The following is a 19,363-nucleotide window of genomic DNA, read 5'->3' as shown; positions in this document are numbered from 1 at the left end:
AGTTTTTGGCCCAAATTTGCCCAAAAAAACTTTCCTTAAAAATCGGGCTCCGTCACATTTTGGGCATTGCCATTTTGCATCATTGTGCAAAAATCAGAAAAAAATTATGAGTCAACATTGAGAAAAGCTATACTTTCTTATTTGGTTAAAGGGAATTTCCCCAAAATACGAAAATCCGTCTTTTAAGGCGAATAAGAATTTTCCAGGAAAAACCACTTCAGCCATTCTTTAGAGAATCTTGCCCTCCATCTTTGTACAAAAAATCAGAAAAAAGTAATGACAGGATTTTGCAACAAGTCCAAAAAACCCTATTTTTAGGTAGTTTTTTGGCCCAAATTTGCCCAAATAAATTTTTTCTCAAAAATCGGGCTCCGTCACGTTCTGGGCATTGCCATTTTGCATCATTGTGCAAAAAATCAGAAAAAACTAATGAGCCAATCCTGAGAAAAGCTGGTAACAGACGGACGGACGAACGAACGGACGGACATGGGTTAATTTATAGAACCTCCACCGGGCTACCCGGGGGTAGGTCCAAAAAGAAGACTTACTCGATATACTTTCCAAGGTATTTAGAAAACATGGGTTTACAAATTCGATCGAGAAAAGTGGAGTCGGATCCAAGACGAAAGTCTGCCAACTTCTTGTTGATATCTTTGCATCTGTAATGACAAGGAGAGGATGAAGAAATTGACCGAAGTCGATTGAGATTTGGTAAGTTCATATTCAAACGTTACAAAAGTGGATAAATGATTAAAAAAAACAGCAATGTTTATTTAAAATGTAATGCGAATATATATGTGAAGAAATAAGAATTTCTGTCCAACTATATTCACTCAGGAGATTTGGGTGGCAGAGCAGCATATGCATTTCGTCCTTATTAGGACTCGTCAGCACTGCATACTGCATACATATACAGTAAGTCTTCGAAATGTTAGAATAATCAAAATAATAATGTTTAGAAATGTAGTAACTCTGTTTAATGTTGAACAACATACTTTCCATAAAGTTGAGCGAGTTTTTTCAAGTAAGCTTCTTCTTCCACTTCTTTCTCCGGTAATTGTTTGTAAATGTATCCCTGTGGAATAAATATACAATACATATTTTTTATAAGAACAAACTATATAAGAACATAAGGCTTCGATGGCCAAAATATTAAGAACAAGATGATGTAAAAAGTACTTCATATAGTACATTTACTTTAACAACTTTCAGATAAGTAACTTTCAGAAAACAGGTTTTCAATCCTAAGGTAAAATGTACATCTATTGGATGGTAATATCCTCGCCTGTTTATCTAATGTTGTTGTGCGCAGATTTGTAATACTTGCGCAGATTTGTAATACCTGCGCAGATTTGTAATACTTTCTGCGCAGATTTGTAATACCTGCGCAGATTTGTAATAAACTTTGCGCAAATTTGTAATACTTGAGCTGCGCAGAAATGTAATACTTCTCTGCGCAGATTTGTAATTTGGAATTGATAAATGCATTAAAAAAGACTTACAAAATAATACCCAAATAAAGTTGTGATTATTGAGCACATCGAATAAATAATCAATTAATATTTCTTTTCTAAGCAGTGCTTTTATAAGAAATTTATCTGGTAATATAAAAATTGTTTATGAGAATAGCGCGGACATAATTATTTATAAGAACTGCTTTTATAAGAAACTAATCAATAACTCGTAAAATAAAAATTATTTCTTGTCGGTAATTGTTTATTTCGAAGTGAACAAGGTACGAAGAATAACATGAACATATTTATTTTTTATAAGCACTGCTTTTATAAGAAACTAATCAATAAATCGTAAAATGGAAATTATTTCTTGTCGGTAATTGTTTATTTCGAATTGAACAAGGTACAAAGAATAGCATGAACATGTACATTTTTCATAAGAACTGCTTTTATAAGAAACTAATCAATAACTCGTAAAATAAAAATTATTTCTTGTCGGTAATTGTTTATTTCAAAGTGAACAAGGTACGAAGAATAACATGAACATATTTATTTTTTATAAGCACTGCTTTTATAAGAAACTAACCAATAACTCTTAAAATAAAAATTATTTCTTGTCGGTAACTGTTTATTTCAAAGTAAAATATTGCTCTAAAACCACCTTCTACCTAGCTAGGAAACCTGTCCTCTCTGACTGGATTTCTTTCATAACCTTTCATAGCACCTGCATTACATTCCAGCATGATATCTCAAGTGAAATTATTTTGAGTTAACTTTCTTTCAAAAAGAGTTTGATGGTTGAAGCTTCGGTATGTTTTTTGTTGTTGTTAGATAGAAAAAATACATAAAGATGAAAAAAAAAATGATTGGAACAATTTCCATTAGATTAAAATATATTGATTTGTTTCTTATAAAGTTGATGCTTAAGAAAAATGAAAATATTGAAATTACTCAAAATCCCATGTTTGTATTGAAAGAACCAACTGCCGAAAGCCAATTTCCTTTAGATTGAAAGATATTGATTCGTTTCTTATAAAGTTGATGCTTATAAGAAAAATGAAAATGCTTAAAATTATTCCCAATCCATGTTTGTATTGAAAGAACCAACTGCCAAAAGCCAATTTTCATTAGATTAAAATATATTGATTCGTTTCTTATAAAGTTAATGTTCATACTAAAGATATACAACCTTTGTGTGATTTTCTGATTATTTTCTAAGTCTTTTTTTCGAAACTTTTCTTCGTGGGAAACATATGCCCTCGAAGTAAAAATCTAAATTACAAATTACAAATCTGCGCAGAGAAGTATTACATTTCTGCGCAGCTCAAGTATTACAAATTTGCGCAAAGTTTATTACAAATCTGCGCAGGTATTACAAATCTGCGCAGGTATTACAAATCTGCGCAGGTATTACAAATCTGCGCAAGTATTACAAATCTGCGCACAACAAATGTATTTATTTTGTACCAATACATGAAATCTTTTTATCTAAATGCTATATAATGCTGGTAATTAAATTTTGTTCAATTCAATTGACAATCCTTCTTTTCTTTATACACAAAAAAATCATTGATTCCAGATTCAGGATTTCTAACGCAGTTTTGGGCATTTGACCGTATTTAGTCAACGACTGAAAAAACACACACATTCGACTATGTAAAAATTTCTGCGTTAAGAATTATTCAGAATTATTATAATAATCTTTCACATACCGCCAATTTCTTTTCGAAGACATATTGGACGAATTTCGCGAGCACATGTTCAGCATTGTTGTCAAAGACTTTGGTGACAATTTCTTGCATCGTTTGACAGGCTGGTAAAACATCCTCGAAGACGTCTGGTGAATTAAATTTGTCCTGAAGTGTCACAAAATAAGAGGGTGAAAAGAGAAATATTTTTTATGTGACTGATGGTTAAAGGTTTTGTTTTTAAATAAGAGCTGTAACGTTTGCTTACTCATCAATTTTAATTTACAAGCTTTTTCACATTGAATTGACACGGATGTGGAGCAAGAAAGGGAAAGAAAAACAGTTTTTGCTTATATAACCATAATATAACAATAGGAAGACACTGTCCTGATATGAAATGTGTGTCTGATATGAAACGGGAACACTTATGTAAAAATAAAAAAATTAAAATTGCGATTCTCATATTCAGATACAGTAACAAAGATACAATTTGATGAATTAATCTTCTTCAAATCAAAGTTCGTAAAAAATCTTTCCATTATAGATTATCCGAATTTATTATACAGTTCTTGAGTTTCTGGTATAATAATAATTTTTTAAGAATTGTACTTATTATAGTCATCGGTATTTCTGTGAAGTAGTGAGTAACCTAGACTCATGAATTTTCGACTACCCAGAGGTTGCTAAGGGAAGTTGGGAGAAAACGATAATGAATAAATATTTGGAAGATTGATATACCTCTACCGCCATTTTGATGAGTTCTTCATAACACAAATGATAATTCTGAAAAAGCAAAAATACATGCTAGGTTACATTCATTACACGTTTCTTTCATATAAACGTTAAAAATTTTGAAACCTTGGGATGTTCCTAACTTTTTGAGTTTCAAGCCTAAAGATTTGCTTAATATTTTTGTTTTTCTTTTTTGTCCATTTTGAATATTTTTGTCCATTTTGCTAAGAAATTGGGTCTGCGAAGCAAATGTTCTTAAACTTAAAATGTTTTTAACTTGTTCTATATCTTCGTCCCAGTCAACTTTTTATAGCAACTTGTTAAAATTCACAAAATATATAGTCTTAAAACCTGGTTGCAAAGTTTGCAAAATTTTCACTTTATCTTAATGAGCCACAGTTGGAATTAAAAATACGTTGTCGCGAATGAGTCATTTAAAGCTTTTTATTATATGGCTGTTACTATATTCTGACTAAAATTTTAATAACCTGATATAATAAGAAATAAAATTAATCGAGACAAATGAATCGAGCTTACGGCATTAAAATTAATACACGGGCTTCGAATTAAACTGCGCAAGCAAAAAAAATATCAGGTAATCATGCCTTATAAAATTATGATTGAATTCAATAAAAGAAATAAGATTGTAAAATTGCCTTATCATTTTATGTTTTTGGCTGACATAGTGACCCATACAGTATGCCAAAATGGCAAAATGAGCTAAAATTGCTTGTCGCACGGCTACTTTCTGTTTAATTATTCTCATAAATTACGAAAAAATCATCAAGATTTGATTGGCTATTTCATCAACTGTCATTTTGCTACGAATTTTAAATTGCTTGAACAGACCATATACTAATTCGACTTTCTACCAGAAGAAAAATAGTTTCGTGTAATCGAATCACAAATCAGCGTCAAGAATGTAAATAATACGTTTAAATAACACACTTCATGATTGTACCTCCACTTTGTCGAATTTGCCTGAACAACATAATCATTAGGCTAGGACACTTCAATTTTATACTTTCTTTATGGAGTTTAGAAAGTCTGCTGTTTTTTTTTACATTCATAATGCCACATATAATAAGAGTTATACAAAAATACATTCTATTTATTTACGAGCTTCATTGCTTAAGGTTATACTCAAATATCAATGAACCATATTCTAATGTTACACTTTCTCTTTCATCTCCGAATGGTTGGGATTCTAAATCAGAATGTAAACGGTTCTGTAAGGAGTAGAGACTGAACAAACCAGAAAAGTTGCATACTTTTAAATTATCTATCATTTGTTCAGAAGTTTTGAGCGTGTTTATTGAAACTGTGTAACATTTTTCATCTGATTGAAGTCTTTTGTATTCCTTTTGCATTGAGAGATAGGTAAAAAACTTATGGACTGGAAAAGTATTGACAATTTGAAAGCCAAAAAATTTTGCGAGCTCTTGCTCTATCATAAAGATGACGGGTATAAATAGATTTTCTCGAACTAAATCGAATTTGAGCAGAGAATCCTTCTTCATGTTTGTAAGCTTAGCATCGTAGTTTATAAACAATCGGCAGGATTTCTTGAAAGATAAAACAAAATCGTTGATTATTCCAGCATGGGTGTTAGGAATGGTAGACAAACTTTTAAGATATCTTTGAATCATTTGAATCAAACGGCGGTTAAACTCAAACCAAACAAGAGATCTCATGTTTCCATCATCTGGCTTGGGTAGCCTTTCATCAACAAAATAGATATAATCCATCTCATAAACGTTCAGTTTATCTTGTTTAGAAGCAATGCAACACTTTGTCTTTAGAAAAAACATCGGGAGAAAAAGAGTGTCATAAGCATCGGCTAAATCATTGAGAATATTATCAATGCAAAAGGATAAAGATGTTTTACTGCACTTAGCTCCATAAGTGTGGTGTAAAATGGCGTTTTTTAGTTTATAAGATGTGATATCAATATATTCAGCTGGGTACGGGTACTGTTGTGCCATCGAGAAGATGTTTTTGAGGATTTTATAACACGATCTGTGATTTGCATCCAACTTCTGCATCAAGGGAAGTTCACCAGGTGAAAACGAAATTCGAAAACATCTTCTACATCCAATTTTACATGTTTTGGGGACGAGAAGACAGGATTCTTTACGTAACAAATCTAAATATTGAATTGGATATTTTGAATTTAGTAAGGAATTTTCGATAGCTCGATAATCACATAGAATAGCAGGCCTGACATCGACGGTTATCTTTAAAGGCTTTTGATCTTGTTTATATGGGCACCATATCAAATCGATTCTCTGATCACATCGTCGAACAAATTGAATCGCGCCATTTTGTTTACAAATTCTACCCAGGTCGACTTGTTTTGATATTTCTTTCTCGACCAAATGGAACATGTTATCAAGAAGATGCTCTAACCCATGATAACCCATTGCGTTTAATTTGGACGTCACAGCAAACTGGTACCATGTTTTATTATCCGCATCCAAGGTTATTTGCATCTTTCCCTGTCCACAACCAACAGAAGTTTGTATATTGTCGATTTCAAATACAAAATTATAGTCGAATTCATCTGGAAACGATGTTTTCGTCCCTTCCGGGTAACTACCGGCAGGATAAACTCGACTGTTTTTGAATAAAACTCTGTAGTAACCTGAAAACACTAAGTTACTACCATCATGCAAATGCTCTTGTATTTTCGAGTCTAGTCCTATCTGCAGAAATTGGTCGATCAGCTCTCTCACTGCTGATTCGATCTCGTTCGCTTCGCTTTGATATTTCACGATAGAACAATACTCTATTTCGTATTCCTTCAAAATCTCGTCAAATTCTTGTGCCATCTTTCAATCGCTATCTCTCTCAGTGAGAGTAATGCAGGTTTTTATATATCATACTGCTTATTCCCTAATATATTACTCATAAATTCTAATATACATTTTAAAGCTTAAAAGCTTTACATTTAAAAGAATTAAGAATACAATGAGTTAATAAGATTGTAACTACAGGCAACTGCTTGCTGTTTTTAAAATCATTATATATGTATCGTTACCGGTTTGATAATTATATTTTGAATTAAGATTACACTATTCAGTTTTGCACGAAATTCAAATAATTTCGCTTCATGATTTATGAAAAAGTGTACATTATCCTGCATTATCCCAGAGAAATGGAAAGGAATAGAAAAAGCGCTTCTCCGATTACCCAAATTGTTCTGATCGTTTCTATTGAAAATTCCTTTGTTAATTTCGCTTAGCGAAAGTATTACGATAGCCTTTCGCGGCGGTGTCATCGGAAAAAAAATTAGAAAACGAAAGTGCTTGATACGGTGGACGAACTCACTAAATTTAATTTACAAATTACACGCTCGTATAACCACGGACGATTTTCGCGGGTTTTCTTTGGATTACGTCATATATCTTTGTGTCTTTAGCTCCACAGTTTTGATTTTTTCTTTATTTTCTTATAAGCATCTACTTTATAAGAATCAAATCAATAACTCTTGATAGACGGTAATATACCTTTCGGTAATTAGTTCTTACAAAATAAACAAAGTATGGCGCACAATATGAGCATATTCATTTTTCTTATAAGCATATACTTTATAAGAATCAAATCAATAACTATTGATAGACGGTGATATACCTTTCGGTAATTAGTTCTTACAGAGTAAACAAAGTATGGCACACAATATGAGCATATTTATTTTTCTTATAAGCATATACTTTATAAGAATCAAATCAATAACTCTTGATAGACGGTGATATACCTTTCGGTAATTAATTGTTCCAAAGTAAACAAAGTATGACGCACAATATGAGCATATTTATTTTTCTTATAAGCATATACTTTATAAGAATCAAATCAATAACTCTTGATAGACGGTGATATACCTTTCGGTAATTAGTTCTTACAAAGTAAACAAGGGATGGCGCACAATATGAGCATATTTATTTTTCTTATAAGCATTTACTTTATAAGAATCAAATCAATAACTCTCTATAGACGGTAATATACCTTTCGGTAATTAGTTCTTACAAAGTAAACAAGAGATGGCGCACAATATGAGCTTACTTATTTTTCTTATAAGCATATTCTTTATAAGAATCAAATCAATAACTCTTGATAGGCGGTGATATACCTTTCGGTAATTAATTCTTACAAAGTAAACAAGGGATGGCGCACAATATGAGCATATTTATTTTTCTTATAAGCATTTACTTTATAAGAATCAAATCAATAACTCTAGATAGACGGTGATATAGCTTTCGGTAATTAGTTGTTCCAAAGTAAACAAGAAACGGCGCACAATATGAGCTCATTTATTTTTCTTATAAGCATTTACTTTATAAGAATCAAATCAATAACTCTAGATAGACGGTGATATAGCTTTCGGTAATTAGTTGTTCCAAAGTAAACAAGAAACGGCGCACAATATGAGCATATTTATTTTTATTATAAGCATTTTCTTTATAAGAATCAAATCAATAACTCTAGATAGACGGTAATATACCTTTCGGTAATTAGTTGTTCCAAAGTAAACAAGAGATGGCGCACAATATGAGCATATTTATTTTTATTATAAGCATTTACTTTATAAGAATCAAAGCAATAACTCTCGATAGAAGGTGATATACCTTTCGGTAATTAGTTTTTACAAAGTAATCAAGGGACGGCGCACATTATGAGCATATTTATTATTCTTATAAGCATTTGCTTTATAAGAATCAAATCAATAACTCTTGATAGACGGTAATATACCTTTCGGCAATTAGCTCTTACAAAATAAACAAGAGATGGCGCACAATATGAGCATATTCATTTTTCTTATATAAGTATTTGCTTTATAAGAATCAAATAAATAACTTTTGATAGACGGTGATATTACCTTTGTTTATTAGTTCTTAAAAATTAAACAACAGTTGTTCTTAAATTGGTCTCTTTTTTTAGCGAGTTTAAGCCTCGTTGTTCTTGTAAAATTGTTTCATCAAGGCTCGATGTAAAGTAGATTTCAAATTGGCTTCAATCTCTACTTCTTGTTTTTCCTATGTAGTTTAAATTCTAGGCGAAATTTTCGACTTTAAGTCGTCTTGTTTTAGCTTTGATTAGGTAGTTAGTAAAAGTTCAGAAAAACGGCTCGTCACGCGAAGAGGGCTGGTTTATATGTTGCTATGTTTATAAAAGTGGATTGGTATTTTTTGTTTTTGATCCATTACTCTAAACCTTTTCGGTATCCAGTAACAAATTTTAACTTAAAGTCTGAAAAGTTCTCATCACAATGATATCAAGTTACTTCCAGAAAATTTGTAAGAAATTCATTAAAAATAGATTCAATTTCTCCTTTTCTCATAATTTAGCTTTTTATCTAATTATGCCGTCGTGATGCCGTTATATCATTAGAATAACTCATGGCCCCCGGCGTGCGAATCGAATTGAGGGCCATGTCACTAGAATATTCTAATATAGGTATCTTTGGATATGAGAGATGTATCCCCAAAATATGAGCTCCTAAAGTTCTCTCATAATTTGACCTGAAACATAAGAATTTCATCACATCACGCTAATTATACAATTTTTTGAAGCCACAACAAAAGAAATCCATTAACTCGAAACAAACTCTCTTAATAAGTGCAAAGGACCTGGTAAATGACGAGCCGTATTTCCTTTGTTTTCAAGAAGCTCTTTTTCCATCTCTTAACATTCCACTGATTATCCAAAATATTGAACTTATCACAAAACACAGATGGATCCAGGATATATAATACTTTAACACCAGATTGTTGATGTATTAATCAAGATATTAAAAGCTCCTATTCTAGCAAACGCCTGCCGCCGCCTTTATGTTACCGCCCTCTGACATGATTAATTAACAAATTAGTTTGCTAGTCTATCAGAGTCGACAAACCTAGTTCTACGCAGCATATCTCGAATTATTTTCTAATCGCGCAAACTTTAACCTGTATTGTAAAAAGAAACCTTTTGCTTGCGAACACTAGACTATCGTTTTGTGAGTAGCCCCATTTAAAAATTGTTAAAAATAAAATCCATACCTATAACTTATCTCAATTAAGCTGAAAAAAGTATGGTCATTTTATTTATAAGAGGAATTTTTTGTACAAAAAAATGATAATGAAAAAACAACCCCATAAATATGTTGAACCCTATGTACCCCATAACCAAAACAAGTAACCTTGTATATTACTAACAAAATACTTCTTGCTGTTGTTTTCATTTTATTGAAAGAAAAATCTATCGCTGAATGTCGAAAAATACATCACCCAAAAAGCAACGAGCTCATTAGATTTACACCGCAGTCATAATAAAGATTAAATTCAAGGCTTCACTTTTTGTTTCCTGTTGAATTTTGAAGATTCTTCTCTAGTCCTTTGGGATTAAAACTCAATGGTACAAACCTTGAAAGGAAGAAGAGTTTTAGCGCATTTGGCCATCACTTCTAAGTTACCATCTTTGTATGCGTGGACAAACTCACGTTGCAAATCACTTTCGATTGTCGAGTATTTCTCTGAAGAGAAAAGAGAAGCAATAACAATAATCTGATGCAATCTTTTCCTATCACTATCAGGGATGGATTGGTCATAAGACTTCCAAAAATAGATTACTACAAAATGAAAACTAGTTTGAAAGCACATTAAAAATAAGGGATAAACTAGCATGCTACACGGTTAAATTCATTAGGGTAGGTAAGGAAAAGTAAAGGACTAAGTATATAGTTCATACATTATCGACTTGACTCAGAATTGCCCTTTCCTAAATAATTATCATCTTAGTAGCATATAACACCAACCATCTGGTTGAAACACAAAGAAAATTGGTGTGTGGAGTACTTTAGAGTTTTGATAATTAGAAAAACAAGCCGCAGTTCACTTTTTAGAGGGTGTAAACACATCGACACATTTCATATTTCTTTTTAGGTAGTCATGTACCTACCTAGAATCTTTCGATATACTCTTTCGAATCTATAAAAAAGAGACGAAATGAAAATAAGTGAAAGTAACTAGTTTATAAGGGATCACAACAGGAGGCAATATTATTATAAAACAGAAAGTACCATTCAGGCAGGGGGGTACATGTTCAGTGTAGTAACCCATGGGGTATTAACCTGATTTTCGGTAATTTAAAAAAAAATTGGGACCACCACCTTTTTTTAGTACATGGTACTAGTTTTTTTGTTCTTTTTTTATCTATAGTATATGTAACACGAACAAATAGTACAAAACTAAGGGTTCCTAACCTCCCGCAAAAGGACCATCAGATCATACCGCCAGGAGGAAGGAACCCAAACTAAGCTAACAATAAATTAATAAATCAATTGATAAATGCATGGAAAAAAACAAAAAAAAACTTACTACAGAGGATAAATACTAACAAAAAATAAAAAACAAAAACAAAAAGAGCTTGGAGAGCAGTTAGAGTAAAAGACTAAAATAACGGTCCCCCAAAACGGCTTGTATCACAGATAAATTTTATTGTTATACTCAATATATCGTGATTTTGGACAATGCTAAAATCGGGGTCGCCATAAAGAAGTATTCTACACAATGTTTTGGGATTAAATGGAAACAAGGTTATGTCAAGTTGAAGAAGGCTGTCAAACATCACAAGTCTGTCATTAGAGTAATCAGAGCAATGCATCAAAAAATGCTGTGTTGTTTCTACTGAATTTTGTCGACAGTTACAGAAGGGGTCAACTGTGTCTGCAAAATTATGCCTGAACTTATGCTCACGAAGATGACTGAAACCAACCCCCTTAATCGGTTAAGGAGAACAACACCATCGTTGTCACTAGCTCTGAAAATTGAGTTAGCACTGACTGGGTCTGAGAAATCGGAGAATTGCTTGCTTGAAAGACTTAATAGTGGGAAGATTTCGTATATGATCTCCGAGGTTATTCCATTCATTTATGCAAAAAGGAAAGAAAGAGGCACGATAACGCTCGGTTCTACAGAAAGGTGCCTCGAGTGGTGGTTTTATCCTTCGCCCTGTATTGCGTTCTTTTTAGGATTTTTTTTAGGGGACCACCCCTTTTACTACCATGTAGTAGCTATTACCACCAATTCGAATCCTTATACCACCCTTTAGTACCTTGTAGTAGATATCACCACCCATATAAATCCGTATACCACCCTTTTAGTAACCTGTAGTAGCTATCACCACCCATTTCAATCCTCATACCACCCTTTTAATACCCTGTAGTGGCTATCATCACCTATTTTGAATCTTTACAACACCCTTTTAATACGCTGCAGGAAACTAACCACACCTGTACGATTTACTTTGTCTTTATTTAAACACAATTAACCATTCTTTCTGGTTCTTTTGAAAAAGTACTGAAAAGCAATAACAAATACAGCCATTGATACTATGATTTTTTTCTAAAATTTTGGGATAGAAAAGCTTTCGCTGGCTCCTTGAACCTACTTAAACCTATTGAAGAATCAAAACAGAAAACTGAAAGGCTTCTAACTAAAGTATAAGGGAAATTGGGGAGGATAAAAAAGAATAGTAAGTTATTGTAAGTTGGGGTGCAACTCCCTTGCCAGGCAGTGAACAGAGTTTGAAAGAAGTTTCGTTATATTAAAATAGAGTTTTTTCGAGTTACATGGATGATTTCGTTTTTACAAGTCTGAATCTAATCTCAATTTCCCAAGCGCATTTACCATTCTCTCGTCTTTTCACATTTGTTAATGACTTCAAAAACTCATTAAAAGTGTGTATTCTAGGCCTTACAAATGCCTGCCATTTCTGGCAGGCAATTCATCTTAACTGCCCAAATCATTTCTTGAGTTAATGACTATTTTACGTTTTAAATAAGTCAGTCCTTCAATAACATTTGAAGTTTGTCCAGGTTTGTCTCGACCCTTAATACTCTCCACTTCTTTGGCTACCATTGTGAAAAACAATAACAAAAATACACACGGCACCGATTTATGTGAACATTCGAAATTCGAATATTTCAAACATTCGAAATTGAAATTTCTAAACATAACAAAAAGAAAGAAAGAGAAAAATAAACAAAGAAAGAAAGAAAGAAGAAAGAAAGAAGAAAGAAAGATTTTAGTTATGGCACATGCAGTACAGTGCAGTACGAAAATTCAACTGGCAGTTTTTCGATTCGATTTGATCAAATCTAGCTGAATATACTACATTGTACTATCCTTTAAAATTAAAGTTTACTTTGGTACCACCCAATTTAGTACATGGTTGTAATTTTTTTGAAGATTTTTTATAGGGGACCACCCTTTTTACTACCATGTACTAAATGGAAATAACTTTGAAAAACCACCACCCCACCGGCCATGGGTCACTACACTGAACATGTACCCCCCCCCCTGATTCAGGTACTAATCCTGACATAGGTATAAATCCTTTATCCAGTGATTGACGGACTTACTGATCTTTCGGGAGTTCATCTGCCACCATCAACAATTGACAAATCAGATTTGCTGCCTCATGGAGCTAAAGACAAAATAGATTTCCTTCTTTCAAATACACTTGACTTATGTAGTATCCCTAGGGCAATATTGCGCTAAAATAATCATATCTTGTGCTAGCTAGGTATTAACATTGAATACAACTATCTTTTGAGGAGACTGGTAACGAAAAAGCAAGGAAAATTCTTTTCGACGACAGCATCCAAAACACAAGTATAGAAGTGCTCTTGTGAAAATTGTAACATACCCTTGCATTGAAGCAATAAAGTATTGAGTAATGTCGATATACTTTTAAACTTATTCAAATGCTAAAAATAGTTTGCACTATAGAAATTAGGAAATTAGAAATCGATCTAAAAATGTAAATTTATTACCAGTCCCCAAAAAAGAGGGCCACCTCACTAAGGGTTGATAGCTTTATTGAGATAAAATAATTTGCCTTAGCAGAAGTTTGTGGGTTTGAGCTTTTAACTTTCATGGTAAAAAGACCTGCTTCACATAAAAACTAATATTGAATAATAATTCATACCCTTCAAGGATTGTTCAGAAAAAAAATCAAAATACCTTGCTTTTGTCATTAAATATTGGAGATAATTCTTTCCCTGGGTGAAATTCCTCGAAATATTTCATGACTTGTGTCGTTTCTTGAACCCTTTGACGAGGGATACTAATGTTTTCTAATTGGTCACCCAAATGAACCACTTTTGTGGCTACTGAATTGATTCTGTCATCCAAGTCATGGAACTGAGTCATGGCAGTCTGAAATGGTAAAAAATCAAGATTTCAGGTCAACAAAGTACTCCTTCAGACAATACTGATAGTGGTCGTGTTTTATGAATATCAATTGCTCCTTTTGAGTTTTTTTGTGTACATTCAAACAAATAAACAACACTAAAACTTTGATTTTATTAAAAAAAAACAAAGCTTTTCAAGTCTTACTAACTCATCATCAGGTTAATTTTTTTTTAAACCTAATAATGAGTTAGTAAAGACTCGAAAAGCTTTGTTTAATAAAATCAAAATTTTGGTGTTGTTTATTTGTTTGAATCATGATTTAGTGGCTCGGAGTGAAAAAAAAAATTGTCAAAATAAAAAACAAGTCAAAATATATATAGGTTGATGAGAAAGCATATCTCTCTCACCTTGTATTGTTTTTCAACTTCCAAAGTATTTTCTTTGTGTTTTTGTTCTTGGTCTTTGCATACTTGTTCTAGCTTTACAATCTGTGCATCAGTCTTCTCACTGAGTTGCTGCAAACTCTTGATGGTTTCTAGGAAATGATTCTTCAGCTTGACAGGATCGAAACCTTCCTGACCTCCTTTGGTACCTCCACCATCTATGTTTGCAGATATTCTTTCAACAAAATTATTGGGGTCAAAAGGTTCCTACAATATAACAATTAAGAAAATGTTTCATAAGCCATAAAATCCAATAAATTGCCCATTTCCATGCAGCTTAAACTTTTTTATAGTTTATAGTTTATCTTGTTTTATCCAATACCAGTAGAAAAAGGCAAAATGGCCTCTATGAAGCCTTCTCACCTTTAGAAAAATGTTTTAAGAATTTCAAAAAATTCAAATTGTTAATTTTCAGACTTACCGAGAAATCTTCAGACCTCCAATTAAACCCAGATGCCATTTTGAAGCTTGTTTAGGAACTTCACATTACAGAATGTAACTAAAATAATAACAATGCAAAATTGAATAAGAGAAACCTTTTTCTACTCCTGACTGAGTTCTTCTGGAGTTTGAGAAAATTGTATTCAAAAGTCTACTTCAAGATGGCTAAACATTGTTTATTGATAATTTTTAATGGCGCTGAGTCCAGTGAACAAGTAGAATAGGAGCATTTGACAATGTTGCCATTTTGAAAGAAAATGTTAAGATAGTTGAAGCAGTGAAAATTATTGTATCAATCAATTGATCAATACTGACAGTTTCATGTCTTATTCAAACAATCCTCAGTTGAAATTTTCAACTGAGGATTGTTTGAATAAGACATGAAACTGTCAGTATTGATACACTGCTTTACTATCATAACACGCTTCTGATTTCGGTTGGTAAGCACTCTATTGATGAATAAAAGCATCACTTCAACAAAAAAAGAAAGAAAATGTTAAAAATCCTAATAACAAAAAAGCTAATTGTTGTGTTGAAAAATATAATCAAAAATGTGAAACAAACATCAACAACAGATTTGCAATCCCTTATTCTCAAATAAAAACATTGCTTCATCCTATTTTTACCATTCAAGAACAACTAAAATCTGGCAAAAGCATATTACCATATACTACCAGGCCACTTAAAATTGCAACATCCAGTCTATAAAATAGCTTTAAGTGGACCTCGGAGTATGGAGCACCCAGTATTTTGTGACAAACTTTGATTATCTCCAATACGTTGTTTGAAAAAACACTAAAGTCTGTCTCAAAATAATTTGCAGCTGAGATAAAAATGGCTGTATCTTTTGATAGAATTCAAATCAAGTTACGAAAAGTTATGAAAAGATATTTGTGAGTGGAATATTATCAAGCAAAATAAAATTGGAAAAATATGAAAAATGAAAATGAAAAATGAAGAAAAAAAAATTAACTTCTTGTGGAAATGTGCTAAGATTACCATTTTCACAGGAGTGGTTCTTCAATCTTAGATCATCATCACTGTGAAAAAAATTTTCAAAAATATTAGTTCAATCAAAACATATCAAACAAAATTTATTGCTGGTTGAACTCTATAAAGTAGTAAAAAACGACAAAAAAACAGCCTTTTGTCAAACAACCAATAACAAACTTTGTTTGATATCTTTTGATTGAATGAATATCTTTGAAAAAGTTTTTCACAGTGATGATGGTCAAAGATCGAAGAATCACTCCTGTGAAAATGGTATTGTCAACTGCTCTAACTTGGGACTATCTGACAAAACATGGGACGGCCACCACAGGGCTCGAAATAACGGTCGGACATCGGACATTGTCCGACCCAAATGGCTTCATGTCCGACCCAAAAATCATAATTTTCAAGCTAAAGCAACCCTGATCAGACATTTTGTCCGACCCACTTGAAATTGTTATTTCGAGCCTTCCCACCATTTCACCGAACCTCCAAAGTCATTTGATTTGGGTCAATGAACGGCGTATTAAAAAATACATGATTTCTCTTTCGCACCGAGTAGGCTTTTAAATTCAAATATATGAAAAAAATCTGTAGTCGAACACACGCGCATGTCTGGAACGAAGAAGACCAAATTAGTGGCAAAACGATGGAGCGTTTGATGTCACTCGCGCGTCAAGTTACACACTCGTTATTTATTAATCCTGTCGGGCGATAGGCGGTTAGGCGGCTTAGGGTTCTCTAATTCTCCAATCGGCGTCCGGTCATTTTTAATGAAAGTAAAAAGTTAAAAAGGGCGCGCTATCAGTGAAAGTTATCCTGACATGTTATGACAGAAAGTATGATTGATAAACTTGGTGGAGTTATCAAAACAAATTTGTTGTCGAAGAGATTTAACAGTAAGTGAAAATACAGGCCAGATATCAACCAGTCCCATGTTTCGACCAATCGTCCCAAGTTAGAGCAGTTGACGGTAATTATACCCCATATTTCTATAACAAGTTGATTTTTTTTTAATGTTTCATTTTCATTTTTCTTTATTTTTCAATTTTTTTTGCTTGATAATATTCCACTCACAAATATCTTTTCAACCAGCACAAAATTGCAACTTCATTCAAATTCTATCAAAAGTTAAAGACATTTTTGTCTCAGCTGCAAATTATTTTGAGACAGACTTTAAGTTGGTTTTGCAAGGTAAGAAATTTGTTCAACTGAAGTCTCTGTCCCCTAGACAGGGAGAGAGAGACTAACCATCCTAGACAAAGGACCTGGCCTAGAAAAATAAGGGCGATTTGCGCTAAATCTGTCTGGCGACCCCTTAGGTTGCCTGTTATTCACCACTGTGTTCAACAATCGAATTGCAATTATTTGATTGTGTTCAATAACAATCGAATTGCAATTATTTGATTGTGTTCAATTGCGTTTTCAATTGATTTGGCGTTCGATTCGTTCGATTGACACAGTCTGGTGGACCAGAGGAATGTAAAGAGATGGAAAAACAGCTTCTTGAAAACAATGGAAAAACGGCTCGTCATATAGCAGGTCTCTTGCAGTTAGTCACACCAGCGTCCCGCCAAAATGCGTATCAAAGATTAATGCTGCGAAAGCGGTATATCGTTTATTTGACTCTCAAGCAAAAAAATGCGCCGCAAAACTTCTAAAGGGATTCATGAAAAAATAACCCGGCGCTTTTTAATGAAATTAACATTTTCAAAAACTTTGAGAAATTATTGCCTAAAATTTGAGCCATAGATGAAAAAGTTTGAGCCAAGCCAACCTTGAAAACTAATTTGAAGATCAACTTCCCAAGAAAAAGATCTACGGGGGAGGCGGAACCCACCTAGATCCGCGCACCGCCGGATAGGCTATCTCCCGGAAATTTTGCCGGATCTCAAACAATGACCCATTTACATGTGCGGAATTATTTTTACTTTAGCGTATAAACAAGGCCTTAAAAATCGAAGCGTTGTCTCGGGAATTGAATGACAAATTTTGGTTGGTTGATTTTGGTTGCTGCACGTTTTATTTTGTTTCAAACTTTCAAGTTTTAATTAATTGTCTTGCGAACTCGATTCAGGTAACTCTTATCCTTGTTGTTGCAATTACATCCTGTAGATGACTAATGTTGTTTTTTCTGAAAGCTAAATTTCCTAGTGCGACTTACTATCTTGCCCTTAAGGGAGTTTATGTTGAGTAAATAGGTTTCTTTTGTTGTCGCTATAAAAAATCTGCATAATTAGCGTGTTGTGACAAAATTCTTTTGTTTCAAGCCTGATTATGCGCTAACTTTTAGGGCTTATATTTTGGGTACACCTCTCATATACGAAAAGGTACCTATATCTTCTTGCTCAGAATTTCCTAGCGATTCTACTGATATAACCGCATCATGACCGCACCATAATATGGAAAGCTACAGCTCGAGAAAATTATAACTTCATCTTGATTTTACTCGACTTCTGACAGTTTTACAAGGATCAATTTAATATCATTGCGTTAAGAATTTCTTTTGCTATATTATATACATTGGTAAAAATATTGCTCCTTATTCTTAAAAATTGAACTAGTAATCGGCAAAAAAGGAAAAACAGATTTTCATTTTTATCGTCAAATCATGTAGAAACTGTCCGATTTGTATGGAGAGTCGTCTTTTCTGGACTTTCATTTAATGACATAATCAACGTTTTTACAATAGAGTTTTCAATAGAAGTGATCGTTGAACTTTGAGTAATCAGAAAAGCTGTTTTTCCATCTCTTTACATTCCATCATCATTGATAATTTCTTTTGCAAAAGAAAGCTGAATAAATTCTGTTGAAGTTGGAAATGATTAACTGACCTTGAATTATCGACCCAACCGGGGTTCGAACCCACCAAATGAAAGAGCTTCTGATCAGAAACCCAGCGTGCTATCCGTTGAGCCACACTCACACAGCAGAATACAAAATTTGGAAATACTTATTGAATGACAAAAAAGACGGGGGTAATGTTATTATAATATGAGTAAAATTGCACCTTCTTTAACCTGACTGAAATTTGAGCCGTTACTAGCAACCCTGCGGGCCCAAGGCGCCGAGTATGCACCCGGCACAGTGACAAGCCGTTACTCAGTCAGGACCTCTTTGGTCTTTTTTAAAATTAGTTCGGATAGAATAAAAATCAGGGCCCGCGCCACGATTTTGAAAGTGAGGGGGCCAACAAAAATATAGTGACTAAGGAGGTGCAACCATGGTTTGCGCCGACGGGGCAGAAAATTTTCGATTTTGACCTGTCTTATTTGGCTAAAACAGCTTCCTTTTTGGTCTGATTTTCCTTCGAGAGTTGTGGTTGGGGACGGCGGACAGTGCGGCGACCTTCGAGAGTCGTGGTTGGGGACGGCGAACAGTGCGGCGACCTTCGAGAGTGAGAGTTGTGGTTGGGGACGGCGAATGCCCGGCGACCTTCG

At 33.4% G+C, this 19,363-nt stretch overlaps 1 protein-coding gene across 2 annotated transcripts in view; it reads right to left on the bottom strand.

Moving 5' to 3' along the window:
• LOC136798327 (exocyst complex component 5-like) overlaps positions 1-19,363 on the bottom strand; it is a 34,594-nt gene that overhangs the window by 4,282 nt on the left and 10,949 nt on the right. For both annotated transcript variants that reach the window (XM_067054921.1, XM_067054922.1), the window contains exons 2-11: positions 14,914-14,991; positions 14,457-14,699; positions 13,879-14,073; positions 13,275-13,339; positions 10,811-10,839; positions 10,276-10,385; positions 3,881-3,925; positions 3,167-3,310; positions 996-1,075; positions 549-659 (exon numbers count right to left, since the gene is read on the bottom strand). In XM_067054921.1, the coding sequence (XP_066911022.1) occupies positions 549-659; positions 996-1,075; positions 3,167-3,310; positions 3,881-3,925; positions 10,276-10,385; positions 10,811-10,839; positions 13,275-13,339; positions 13,879-14,073; positions 14,457-14,699; positions 14,914-14,952 (1,061 nt within the window). In that variant the 5' untranslated portion in view covers positions 14,953-14,991. The remainder of the gene's footprint in view (positions 1-548; positions 660-995; positions 1,076-3,166; positions 3,311-3,880; positions 3,926-10,275; positions 10,386-10,810; positions 10,840-13,274; positions 13,340-13,878; positions 14,074-14,456; positions 14,700-14,913; positions 14,992-19,363) is intronic.

Source organism: Clytia hemisphaerica, unplaced genomic scaffold (assembly GCF_902728285.1).
Source record: "Clytia hemisphaerica strain Z4C2 unplaced genomic scaffold, Clytia hemisphaerica genome assembly, whole genome shotgun sequence".
Classification (NCBI taxonomy): Eukaryota; Metazoa; Cnidaria; class Hydrozoa; order Leptothecata; family Clytiidae; genus Clytia; species Clytia hemisphaerica.
Note: the sequence above shows the minus strand (reverse complement) of the source record. Positions and strands in the feature narration are given on the sequence as shown.